Here is a 13,947-nt window from a genome sequence, read left to right on the forward strand (position 1 = left end):
TGACACAAGACCCAACAAATCCAGTCGTTGCAAATCCTACAAAATGTTTATTGAAAAGCAAGACAGGACTTTAAGAACATTTTACAATCAGAGGGGGTGTGGGCTCGTATTTTATTTTTTTAGTAAAAATAGAGCTCTCCGAAGCTATGGTGACTCATGCCTCTTTCACAGTTAGTCTCACCTGCAGAGGTAGATTCTGACATTACCTGAGAGTCAATCTGGGGCAACGCCAAAGAAAGAGGAAGTGGATGCTGTAAAGCTTTCCCTCGGACGACTACACCTGTACCTCAACCCAAAGAAAAGTACGCACCACCCGACCCTGTACGCGCTCACATCCATTGTTTCGCAACTTTTTAATTTGAAGTTGCCACGATGTGCTGCTCTTGATGCGTCCTGTAATTGTACCCACAAATGAAAGACATTCCAAATACAGAGAAAGCAATAGTGACGTTAGAGAATAAAGTACTATATTGAAGGTTTTGGGCCATTGCCTCAGTAGTGGAGCGAGCAGAAATAAAGTGATTTAGAAAACAATCTGCAGAGAGGATGTAAGTGCGACTGTCGCTGGTCCTTCCACACAACGACCAGCTTTTATGTCGTTACATTTATTTGTCCCTCAAGTGAGCGACAAGCCAGCAACAATAATTATCTTGACCTGTATTATTCATTTTAATTTCCCATATTTTCCTCTTATTACATTTCATAGGACTAACTATCAGACCCAAGTTTTTAAGTCAGTTATTCAGTCAGTGGTAAACTGAGCTTTGATCGGCCACTGGGGGGCAGCAAACACCCCTAAAGTGTGAACTAAAAAAGGGGAGGAGCTCTGTTAACTGCCCAGCTAAGTAACCAGCTGCATCTCATCGACTTCTGGAAACAAACATCGCTGTTGAGTTTGTAAAACTGAATTATTTTGCCACCTTTAACCACAAGCCGGGTGCCACGTCATCTGAGACAAGAGACATCTTTACGGCCTCGCGCAAAACAATAACGCACTACTGGTAAGAGCCAAATGTGTGTTTTATGAGTGAACTGTCCCTTTAAGTTAACATAATGCTCTTCATTAGTGGTGCCTCCACTGCCTCACGTGAGTGATGAGCCAAGTCCCCCTTCACTGTTTAATCTTTGGTGTTGAAGCCAAAACAAATTCCAAAGCGCCTCCTCGCGTCACGGCTCAGGTGGTTTGGTGTCATGATGGTGAGGCCTGGTCAGAGTGTAGAGGCGCGGCCTGTCGGCCTGATGCGCTTCACAGTTCAGTCCAACCGATTATTAGAGATGGATTAGTACATTATTTTCACTTACAGTGACCGCCCTGCTTGCTAGCTAGTTAGCATGTTGTAGGTTAGCTTGGCGGCTTAAGTTGTAACTGTCGCGCGAGTAGGATGTGTGTACGAGGATGTGCGGATTTATTTTTGATGCAACGCTTCCAGTTTTAATCGCGGGAAAAAACAAAAACGTAATCTTATCCAAATTGTGGTTTGATAAAATATGTAATACCCTGTGGTCCATACGATGACTTCTTCTACATTACGTCCCATTTCCTCCTGCGTCTTCTCAGACCACGTTCAGACAGTGAGGCTACATAGAGGGACCGAGGACACGCCCACCTTTTGAATTTAATCAAACTAGAATTTCCAATGAGACACTACAGGGAGAGACCGCGTGAAGGGAGGAATACAACTCGACTTTGCGCCGCTTCAATGGAAATGTCCTACGAAAATACAGTTATGGTAGAAAAACAGGGAGTACCAAGTGCTCGCCATGAAGCCAATCATTACACCCAAAGTAAAAGGTGGGCAACGTTTTACAACAGAATCCTGGATACAATCACTTCACTCCTCTTTGACTGTCGCACAGAAAAATGATACGGACTCAGTTTCCGTGCGAAAACCTGGAGAGGATGAATCTAGAATTAAAAAAAGAAGAGAGATCTCTATCCCCATTGAAGATGTTTTTTCTGGCTTGTTATGGAACTAGGCTGGAGGTGTGTGGATCCCTCCGATCGCCCCCGTCTCACCTAACGGGCCGCGTCGGCTCCTTCAGTCCTGCTGTGAGGTTTCTGCAGACTGGCTCGTTGTCGTCGTCGTCATCGTAGCAGCATTAGTGGTTTGATCAGTAGCAGCCGGTGTGGGGTCCAGTTCGGGTGGTCTGGGAGCTTGGTGGACGCCCCCCGTCTCTGGCTCGTCGTCCTGTACCGAGCCCTCCACGTCTTCCACGTCCTCCTCCTCCTTCTCCTCCTCCTCCTCCTCCTCCTCATCATCTTCCTGCCCGTCGGCGGGCTCTTGCGGCTGGGCTTCAGGTGGCGCCGTGGTCTCCTTGTCCTCCTGCTCCTGGAGGAGGCTGAGCTGGTTGTTGAGGTCGTTCCTCTCCTTCTGCAGGGCTCTGCACAGCCGCTCCAGCAGCTCCAGCTTCCCCTGCAGGGCCTTGAAGTGGCCGTCGCGCAGAGTTTTCTAGGACACAACACAGAGGTTCATTTTCAGTTCAGTAAATGGACCTTAAGATAAGAATATTTTGTCAGGGCTGTTAAATCACATCTCAGTCTCGAGACGGAAAGCCCTGCAAAAACTAGCAAGTGGATCCTGAGTTAAAAGTTTATGGATTTATTAAATCAAAGGAAAATGGAACAAAATTCAATTTCCTTTTCTAGACAAAAGAGCCATTTTGACTGATACTGTAACAGTCAGACTCCTGTAAAAAGTCTAATCAAAATGTAGGACCGACTATAAACCAGCAAACCGTGGTCATAAATCACAAGGAATCGAATGACAAAGGAAATCAAAGGATCACCAAACACTGGATGGTGAACGCTTGCTCCATTAGTCTCACTGCTGTGCTACTGAAGCAGCCTAAAGAGAAGAGTGGATCGGGAGAGTCACCTCCTCGGCCATCTGCAGCAGGGCCTGGTTGTTACTTTCCCATTTGGTCCTCCACTGCGTCGTTTCCTTCTCCAGCTTCTTGATCTTCTTGGTCATCTGGATGGCAAAGTCAGACAGTTAGCAGCAGGAAGGGGGGGGGGGGGGGGGGGCAAAAAACACTAGCTGACGACAGGAAGTCACCTTCTCCATCTCTTGTCTGAACGTGGTGAAGACTTCGTTGCTTTTAGCCAGGGTGCTCTGGAACTCCTCGAACTTGTCCATGTACAGGGAGAGCTGAGGGGGGGCAAGAGAGAGGGGGGGGGGGGGGGTCACTCGCAAACCAATCAGCTGGGCTGGATTCTACAGCGCATTCCCACCACGAGAGCCTGCCTGCCTGTGTGTGTGTGTGTGTGTGTGTGTGTGTGTGTGTGTGTGTGTGTGTGTGTGTGTGTGTGTGTGTGTGTGTGTGTGTGTGTGTACTCACCTGTTGTTTGAGCTGCGTTTCTTGCTCCTTCATCAGCTCACACTTGCGTCTGGACTCTGTGGCGTCCTTCAGCAGCTGGAGCGTCACAGTTAGTTAGTTCAGGATCCTGAATACCGTTAAAACAACATTGCTTGATTTTCTAATTCCCGCGCTTCTTCGAACCCTGGTACTCACAAAGTCCCTCTCTCTCTGCTGCTTCTCCTCCACCTCTCTCATCATCTCGGTGATCCTCTGCAGCTTGGCGTCCATCAGCTGCTGCTGGAGCTCCTTGTGCTTGAACACCTTGTCTATGTGCTGCAGGAGAGGGGGGACAACATCTCTCAAGAGTTAGCAGAGAAGGCAGAGTGTGTCTAGACTACCGTGACGTCTGCAGCGGAGGCCTCAAAAGGCTGCTTTAACCGCACCTCCTCTCGCAGCTCGTACTGCTCGATGAGCTTCTTGAGCTTCTCGGCCAGCTCCATGTTCTCCTGCCTCAGCTTGGTGTTGTGGGAGCTGTGCTGCTCCATCTGCACCTCGATATCGCTCAGGGTCATCTGGAAGTGCAGCATGGCCTCCTTCCGCTGCTCCTCGTACTCCCTGGACCGCTGGCCGTTTTCCTCCTGAGGCAGTGAGAGCGGGGGGTCAACAAATGACACCATGTAAGCAGAGAAGCGATGTGCCTTGGTCTGCACACGTTCTACCCTTCAAAATGGTTGTGTCCCCTGCTTTATGGTCTTTATTCTCTAAATGGAGCATAATGTACTAAATGAACATCATGCTGTATTGAAGAAGACTGTAAACTAGAGATTGAGACCATAAACTCATGTTTACAATGTTTACTGAGGGAATAAATCAAGAGAGAAGTAGAGTCATTTTAGACTAGACTTCTATACAACCAGAGGAGTCGCCCCCTGGTGGACACTAGAGAGAAGTAGAGTCATTTTAGACTAGACTTCTATACAACCAGAGGAGTCGCCCCCTGGTGGACACTAGAGAGAATGCAGCTTTAACGCACTAATGGATTAGCTTCACCTTTCAGAACCGGAGGTTGCCACTCGCTTACACAGCTACATGTTCACCTCCCTGACCTTTTAAACCGCCTCGGTTGTGAACTGTTCTGAAAACACTTTTCTTCTGAGTGTGTGTTTGTCTGAGGTGCTGCTGGCTGAGCAGTACCTTCAGAGTCTTGTTGTGTCTCTGCAGCTCCCTACAGAGGCTCTCCAGCTTGCTGCGGGCCAGGATGGCCTTGCTGTGCTCCCCCTGCAGGTGGACCTTCTCCTTCACGATCTGGGACTGTTTCTTCTGCAGGGCTTTCAGACGCTTCTGCATGCAGCGGCTCTCCTCCAACTGAACACAAGGCGCACAGTCAACACCCACAGGACCGCATTATGGTGTGTTGTCTTAAACCTTTCGTACATAAATTATTATAGAACACTTAGTCATTTGGAAAACAGTCAATTAGTTGCACATGTAATTTACAATGAAATCCTGACGTGCTTGATAAAAGACATGTTGAAAGGAAAATTGTTTTGGAATTGACTAATCTGATCTTCAGTGCTCAAACACAGACACTCACCAGGTCTGCATATTTCTTGCACAAAGCAGCTAGTTTCTCCTCAGGAGTGGCGAGGGAGTTCAGAGCCTGCATCAGAAGGACGACCTCCTTCCCTGGATCAGAACCACAGCAACATGAACCACTGAACACATGTCATTCATTCATTCATTCATTCATTCATAAGGCTGCCACTGAACACAATGGGAGCCTGAATACTGTCTGAACACCCTAGTGATGCGCACATTTTTTGCATCAGACAACTACTGTATTAACAATAAGATAACAGGTTTCATCTGAAAATTGGCAAATATTTCCCTGGAAGCATGTTTTTGGAAAGACTGAATATCAATTATTCCTGTAATTTCTGTGCAAAAAGTGCTACATCTGGGAAAACTAGTCAAATGCTCAAGCTGTATGCAGGGATTCTTTTTAATTCCCTTAGTAATAAAGGGCGCCCTGCATGACCCTTATACCTAATGTTTACACGCACATCTGTTGCTGATCATAGTATTCAGATATGGAATACGCAACATTGCATCTATCTGTTCAAGTACTGGCTAGTATTAAGTTTATTCCAGGGAATGTTACGGTTCTGACGTAAAAACGTGATTTTTACAGAAATATGACTCGGGCACCGATTAGGAATTGAAAAGCTAAATGTGACGTGAGATGCATTGTGGCGCTCCTACCGAACGCCTTGTCCTCTCCGGTCTTCAGGTCCCCTCCGGGGTCGAGCTCCGCCTCCCCCAGGTCACTGGGACTGTCCTCTCTGCCCGGGGTCTCCCCCCTCTCCTCCTCGGCACAGCACAACCCCAAACCAAACTCTGCGACCTCCTCCTGATAACACACACACACACACACACACACACACACACACACACACACACACACACCAGATGTAACACAACACTGGAGAGCTCTTTCCACATGACAGCTCCGATAAAGAAGCTGCGCCCGTTGCTGGAGGGACATGTTGCTCACTAGAGTATGAAAAACTGAGAAGAACCGAAATGTCTGGGCAGATTTTAGTTCTTCTTTTACATATTTACTGATCAGACAGATCCTGATTTCAACCGAAACTGCTGCCCGTTTTAGACAATTGTATGTAGACAAACTTGGCTTGTGTTTAGAGCATTTAACACATTTGAGAAATTTGGCTTACGGCAAGTACAAAAAGGGATTCGTAAAAAAGTATTCAACTCAATAGCTCCTTTTAGAGAAACGCTTGCAGCTAATTTTTTGCAACTTTCTGAACAAACAAAAAAACAAACAAGTCGGAGGTGTTTGTTTACCTGACATGGGCTGTCCAGGTCGGGTGGAGACTCACTGCCTCCCACTATTCTCCTGGTCGCCACGTCGATCTCACAAACTCCCGTCGTCTCCATCGGTCCCGATCGCAAGCTGGAGATTCATGACGACACCAAACGACATGACGGCACGATCAAACACTAGCATGTAATGGTGCGTAGCGGGAGTCACATTCAGACTGAACATGGTCAAAAGCAAGGGTGTGTGTGTGTGTGTGTGTGTGTGTGTGTGTGTGTGTGTGTGTGTGTGTGTGCGCTTCTTCTTCATGTATTAGTGAGGTGATGACATGTGATCCAGAAATAATTTGTTTGAATCATACATCCATGAGGCTCACGGTCACCAAAACACTTCACCGTGGGTTCACAACTCTGGAGTTATCGCTGCAGTCCATTCTATCCTGTAGGGCTTGGTTGTATCATTTATTAATTTTTAATTCACTGCACCTCTCAAGAGTGAACAGTAGGAGACTACGCACCACTGCCCACATGTGCAGATGCACATGCACTGTATGCAGGTCGTCAGAGGGAGAGAAACACTTGTTGTGTTTTTCTGCTGGGGCTTCCAGTAAGCACCGTTTCCTTCAGGGCGGGTCAAATCTCTCCCACATGGAAACAAGGACCTGAAGGCAACACCTCTGCGTTGATGTGCTACATGCTAACCACAACGGGGCTGACCTCAGTAGATGTCAACAATACAATGCTCTCAGAAAGTGTGCGCAGCTTTTACAGTAGTTGTGGCAGTCGCTGCCATGTGACAACAAATACAAACTGACTGAGGTGTCAATAAGCCACGTTAACACCGTATCACCGATGCTATAAGACACCGGGCAGCAAGTCGACCACGCGTGTACCACAGCGGCTCTGACAAATGTCAGCATTGCGCACTGCACGCCAAAACCCACTATGACACAATGATGTGGCCGCGATACATCCAGACGACCCAGCATCCCGGGCCTAGCAAACGTTTAACATGTCGCGTTAACTTCCAGCCTGTCGGACACGAGCACACCTGTCACGCCGGTGTTTCCGTTGAGAATGTTAGAAGCTACTCCGTGGTTGTGGTGGACGTTTTGTGTCTTTTGGAGCGTGGAGACAGGATCCCCCAGCGGGTCGCGTCGTCGCTGCAGTTTCCTGCATAACTCACCGACACTGGCGAGCACGGACAACATGTTACCCAACGTTAGCTACGCTGCTAGCTCAGCTAACTTACTAACGTTACATGGGGAGTTAAATCGACATGAAGAACACTTTCGTGTGATCTCATTTTAGAAAACCAAACTGCATTCTTTAACCTCCGTCTCCTAAAAGAAACACACACGTAGGGCAAAACGTACGATCTTTAAACATACATGACCGGGGTTTCTGTTGATCCCGGGTCAGTTGCTAACGTTTACCAACTTAAAGTTAAATTACTAAAAGTGTACGCACCTGTTTTATAACACGTATGCCGAATATCATGATTCATCTGTCTACATGTTACTAACGCCACAGACTGGTGTAGAACCGGCAGAGTGGTTTGTTAGATCAACGAGGTGGTGATACATCTGGAGGTTTCAGAGGGAGTCTGGTGTGACGTTCCATCGACACAGGACGGTTCCTGGTCCTGTTAGCTAGCTAACACCACTTAGCTACACGCACAGCAAGCATGTCACTATTCACCTGTTACTAAGCGGCAGTTAACGTCCGCAGTGTACGCACAGAGAGTAGCTAACAGCCGTTAGCCGGGGGAGTGTAAAGCACATTTCTAACGTAAGATCACACGTTTGCTATCGCTAGCACAGCTAATGCTAATCGTGTGTTAACAGCTCGTTGGTGGCTAGCCCCGCTGGCTAACACTAGAAGTGAACTTTACTTCGGCAAATAGCAAATGTGTGATTGCGAATGCGAAAGCTACACGTTCCGACCGACATTGACAGCTCACTTACTGCACTGAAGTTGTGTAAAATTAGCACGATACAGAACCAAAAAACCCAAATACGTTGCTGAAATAGCAAGAGCGTTTACCTGTGTTTTCACACTGGATGGAAGCTGGACACGGTTATCAAGCTAACGGGGGTCTGTCCCATAACAAGAACAACGTCCGGTTGGGTATTTTTCAAACTAACGCCATAGCGGCTATCGAGCGTGTTTTCCCCCCCTCAACGTTTTTAATCACAGATTTACTCTTTGCCGTTTCATTTTCACCAGTTTTATGTATGCTAGTAATAATGATAATCCTTATCATAGCATTGATTGGCTTTAGTCTTGTTCGCCTCTGTGGTATGTGATGTAAATACCGCATTTGATGCATCTGAAATGATTAGGCTTAATAAAACATTCGTGAATTTCCCAGCTAATACATGCAATCACACAAACTGCACCATACCCATCACATGCGATTGCAACCGTCTTTTGCGCATGCTGATAACGGGACTTTTTTTTAGGCTTTTAATTTGAAAGTAACAACCTTATAATTCCGGTGGTAATAACATTAACTTGATGCTGCCAAAGTCAAAAGCAAAAGCAAAGATCTCCGAGCTCGTCTCTTTCAGACGTCAGAGATGGAGGAAACAAACAGCTTGATCCCAACTCCATCAACAATTACAACAACTACGTACTGACAGCATCTAAGCGTTTCATTCAGTTACATTCATCTTCTTGGTATAACTGCAACTCTTTATTTTGATGTCATCAAATGTGCCTCCTGAGAGAGGGTGCACTGTGGAGTTGGAAATGAGTGGCATAGTCAGGAGGCCACACATCCCCATGCTGCTCATTCTTTTTCCTCCTGTGTAAGTTGTATGACACAAATGTAAATTAACATTTGAATACTGTATGTGGAGTATGCAGCAAATGAATAACTCATATCAGAAAGCAAAACCAAATAGGTCCAGCAGATGAGAATAAGAATCATTTTATTCATCCCACACATGGAATTAAGAGCACCAGAGAGTTCAGGTCACTACAGATCACTGCATCAGCACTCGCAGTGTGTGCCAAATGATGGATCCCACTTATAATGTGAAGTACACCAATTCTGTTCTGGGCTGCATGTCTGATGCAGTGGTCCAGTGCATTTGCTTGGACCTCGGTGCTTGTCGTCACTTTTGGCTTACACTGTTTACACAAAAACTAAATCATAGGAGCTGATGCCGCCCTCGTGAGGCAGATTATTTTTCTTCAAGTAATAGTAAAATAAATACATTTTTTTTAGAGGAATGTTGCAGCTTGTTTTAAGTAGAGCTTTTATCCAATCAGATTCCGGCCCTATGCTGTCTCTAGGTAGAGAAAGGAGGATGGACTTTGTCTTTAAGTGAACAGCAGCTTTGGTAAGTGAACAGCGTTTGTGTTTTACTACAGTAGCGTTACTACTGTGTTCATTTTTTATGGTGTCATTTTTATGATATGATTAATATTGTTCCTCTAATGTGAATCATATTTGAGTGGTGCTCTTCAGTGAGTGGTGGAATACGTGTTTTAGCACCACAGTGTTGCTGGATGGATTTGTTGCTGTGTTGTTATATGAATATATGTGACTCCTTCTTGTGAGTTTGTTCTTGTCATTGTGTTTACATTATTACATCGATGTTGACTCTGTGCATTGTCTGTTAATGACGCAGCGTCCCCTCATGCGTATTCATGTATCTGCACTCTGCAGTTAGTGTTTTTGTAGGTGTTGAGCTTCATGTAACATTTTATTTCACTTGTCAGATCTTGCAGTGTTATGTGAAAATGCGGCTTTTACACAAAACAAATAAAAACCCGTAGCTGTGGCGTCATAATGAGGTTATTAGGAGGTGGTTCAACTGCAGTAGGACATCACTGAAGGCCCAGGTATACAACACACAGCCCACCACTGCATTGTACATACAAACGCTGAGGGTGAGGTACTTTAATTGCCAGAGGTTTGGGCACACAAGCGACCTTCACCTCCTCACTGGCATCGCCCTCGCTGATATTAGACGGGAAGCTGACAGCCGAGTCGAGAAAACTAAATCTACTAGTGATGAACGCCATCCCCTCCGTGGATGTCACCCTCCGGCCCAACGGCTAAAGGCAAGAAGAAGCTTTCTCAGCCATGTCCAGCCCCTAACAAAGTCTGGGGAAGAAACCAGAATCCAACTCTGGAGGGAAAAGCTTGAGAATGATGCTCCTCCAACTGTCATGGGAATACCCCCTATAGTGGAAACCTCCCCCCTGGCCCAGAAGCACCACGGGCTCAATGGAAAACACTAAACCGCCTCAAATTAGCAGGTTCGCTAATTAAGCTGAACAAAATGTGAATTGGTGGGAGAGTTTATAACTGGGTAAAGGATTGGGTCAGACATGTCAAATCAATACATGGTTGGATAATGGTACGCCTCAAGGTAGTGTGATTAGCCCGTTACTTTTTATTATTTTCATTTTGATATTATTATTTGGTTTGTTTGTTTTGGGGTAAAGATTGTAAGTCTATTGTCTGATCCACACTCCCGAGCAGAAGGTGGCGGTAATGCACCAATAAGATGGATGCCAACTGCCGTAAAACCAGAAGTCTGGGAGTGTTGGACTGTGGAGCAGACACTGCATCCCTGGTCCAGAGGTGCACATGGGGTTGCAGTTCCTAGTCACAAATTTGAAATATTTAAACGCACTTCGGATTGTTTAGCTGTGTATACAGTTGAGTTGTCTGCAATTGTTTTGGCCCTAGAGTGCGTTGACCAACACAGACCAGGCAAAGTCCTTGTTTGCAGTGACTCCATGTCTGCACTCGTTAGTCTGAAGTCAGGTATGTCCAACAGAGTATGGCAACAACACTGGGACCAGGAGACGAGGGGGAGACACCTCCATTCAGTTGAAGTGAGCAGTGTACGATATAGAGGAGGAAACAGGAGAGAAGAGGTCACAATATAAGGACTAGGACTAGGACACAGCAACCTACGCAGCACACTACACAGGATGTGAAGCAGCCAGCCGGTCTGTGTGAGCAACTACAACATGTTATCACCTCCTGTAGTAGACACAGAGAGGAGAAGAGGGGCATGCTGGGAGAAATGCAAAGACTATGAGAGGAAGAGAGCTGAATGATGTACTGGAGTGAGGATCTAATCTGGGAGGAAGGAGCTTTACAAACGTCTTGTGAGCAACGGGACCGATGAGGAAAGTTTAGTAGGGAACATAGGAACTGACTGAAACCGGAAGATGGCATTAATGCAACAAAAAGGATGCAAGCTGCCGTTAAACTCCACAGAAGAAGAAGAAGCAGTCAAAAACAGAAGAAGAAGAAGGAAACGTTTCTGTGGTTTAGTGAAAATGTCTGAAGTCCAAATGCTGAGATGTTTAGTCAACCAGCGACTAACTGCGACTGAAGAGATATTCGGTCTGTTTGAAAGAACGTCAGCAGAGCAGGAGGAGGAGCTTTGTCGTTCAAAAGAGCAGAATGAGTGACAACGGAAACCACCGGACGCTGTTTTCAACCCGGAAGTGGAAACAAAGATCACGTGGGTTCACCGTACTCTTCTCTTCGTGCTCTGGAGTGAGACTCTTCTTCTTCTGATCTGTCCTCTCAGCTTCTTAAACGTGTGCTCTGTGATAACACTTTGCAGCTTGTTGGATTCTGAAATGATTAATTAATATGTTCATGGTCACATAGGAGTTGATTAAAAATTATGTTTTCTGGGTCCATTGCTACACTGGAAGGACCAACACCAAACCACTCGCATCCTGACCACGTCTTGATTATTAACTTTCATTTACAGAATTAATACTAGTTCCTTACATAGTCTATTTATTTCTTCATATTTTAAATGTGTTCTGTCTCAGCTGCAGAGCGGTACCAAACAGCTGGATATAAATCACTGAACACAACCCGATCAATGATTGAATGAATTAAACAATCATACGACACAGATAGACGTGTTATCATGACACACAGACCAATTTAATTCATTTCATATAAAAATCACAAACTACAAATGTGCCTCAGAGGGCTTTACAATCTGTACACATACGACATCCTCTGTCCCTCACATCAGAACCCTCACATCGGAACCCTCACATCGGAGCCCTCACATCAGAGCCCTCACATCAGAACCCTCACATCGGAACCCTCACATCGGAGCCCTCACATCAGAGCCCTCACATCAGAACCCTCACATCGGAACCCTCACATCGGAGCCCTCACATCAGAGCTCTCACATTAGAACCCTCACATCAGAACCCTCACATCAGAACCCTCACATCTGAGCTCTCACATTGGAACCCTCACATCGGAACCCTCACATCGGAACCCTCACATCAGAGCCCTCACATCGGAACCCTCACATCGGAACCCTCACATCGGAAGCCTCACATCGGAACCCTCACATCGGAAGCCTCACATCGGAACCCTCACATCGGAACCCTCACATCTGAGCTCTCACATCGGAACCCTCACATCGGAACCCTCACATCAGAACCCTCACATCGGAAGCCTCACATCGGAACCCTCACATCAAAAGCCTCACATCGGAACCCTCACATCGGAACCCTCACATCGGAGCCCTCACATCGGAACCCTCACATCGGAACCCTCACATCGGAAGCCTCACATCGGAACCCTCACATCGGAGCCCTCACATCGGAACCCTCACATCGGAGCCCTCACATCGGAACCCTCACATCGGAGCCCTCACATTGAAACCCTCACATCGGAGCCCTCACATCGGAGCCCTCACATCGGAACCCTCACATCGGAGCCCTCACATCGGAACCCTCACATCGGAACCCTCACATCGGAACCCTCACATCGAAACCCTCACATCGGAGCCCTCACATCGGAACCCTCACATCGGAGCCCTCACATCGGAACCCTCACATCGGAACCCTCACATCGGAGCCCTCACATCGGAGCCCTCACATCGGAGCCCTCACATCGGAACTCTCACATCAGAACCCTCACATCAGAGCTCTCACATCAGAACCCTCACATCAGAACCCTCACATCTGAACCCTCACATCGGAACCCTCACATCAGAACCCTCACATCAGAGCTTTCACATCGGAACCCTCACATCGGAACCCTCACATCGGAACCCTCACATCTGAGCTCTCACATCGGAACCCTCACATCGGAACCCTCACATCGGAACCCTCACATCGGAAGCCTCACATCGGAACCCTCACATCAAAAGCCTCACATCGGAACCCTCACATCGGAACCCTCACATCGGAGCCCTCACATCGGAACCCTCACATCGGAAGCCTCACATCGGAACCCTCACATCGGAGCCCTCACATCGGAACCCTCACATCGGAGCCCTCACATCGGAACCCTCACATCGGAACCCTCACATCGGAGCCCTCACATCGGAGCCCTCACATCAGAACTCTCACATCAGAACCCTCACATCAGAGCTCTCACATCAGAACCCTCACATCTGAACCCTCACATCGGAACCCTCACATCGGAACCCTCACATCAGAGCTTTCACATCGGAACCCTCACATCGGAACCCTCACATCGGAACCCTCACATCGGAGCCCTCACATCGGAACCCTCACATCGGAACCCTCACATCGGATCCCTCACATCGGAGCCCTCACATCGGATCCCTCACATCGGAGCTCTCACATCGGAACCCTCACATCGGAGCCCTCACATCAGAACTCTCACATCCGAACCCTCACATCAGAGTTCTCACATCAGAACCCTCACATCAGAACCCTCACATCTGAACCCTCACATCGGAACCCTCACATCAGAACCCTCACATCAGAGCTCTCACATCGGAACCCTCACATCGGAGCCCTCACATCGGAACCCTCACA

The 13,947-nt window shown here is 47.2% G+C and overlaps 1 protein-coding gene across 1 annotated transcript; it reads right to left on the reverse strand.

Annotated features, from left to right (window-relative positions):
• Window positions 1-19: 19 nt before the first annotated feature.
• txlng (taxilin gamma) lies at window positions 20-8,236 on the reverse strand. The gene is made up of 11 exons (XM_068731944.1): window positions 8,185-8,236; window positions 6,166-6,274; window positions 5,563-5,710; window positions 4,895-4,986; window positions 4,495-4,665; window positions 3,744-3,938; window positions 3,514-3,633; window positions 3,340-3,414; window positions 3,057-3,149; window positions 2,877-2,972; window positions 20-2,450 (listed from the first exon to the last, which is right to left on the reverse strand). Exons 2-11 carry the CDS (start codon window positions 6,256-6,258, stop codon window positions 2,040-2,042), a joined length of 1,494 nt encoding a protein of 497 aa, XP_068588045.1. The 5' UTR covers window positions 6,259-6,274; window positions 8,185-8,236; the 3' UTR covers window positions 20-2,039.
• Window positions 8,237-13,947: the final 5,711 nt, after the last annotated feature.

Source organism: Cebidichthys violaceus, unplaced genomic scaffold (assembly GCF_023349555.1).
Source record: "Cebidichthys violaceus isolate CVI_PGR_0920_01 unplaced genomic scaffold, fCebVio1.0.p SCAF_105, whole genome shotgun sequence".
In the NCBI taxonomy this organism is placed as follows: Eukaryota; Metazoa; Chordata; class Actinopteri; order Perciformes; family Stichaeidae; genus Cebidichthys; species Cebidichthys violaceus.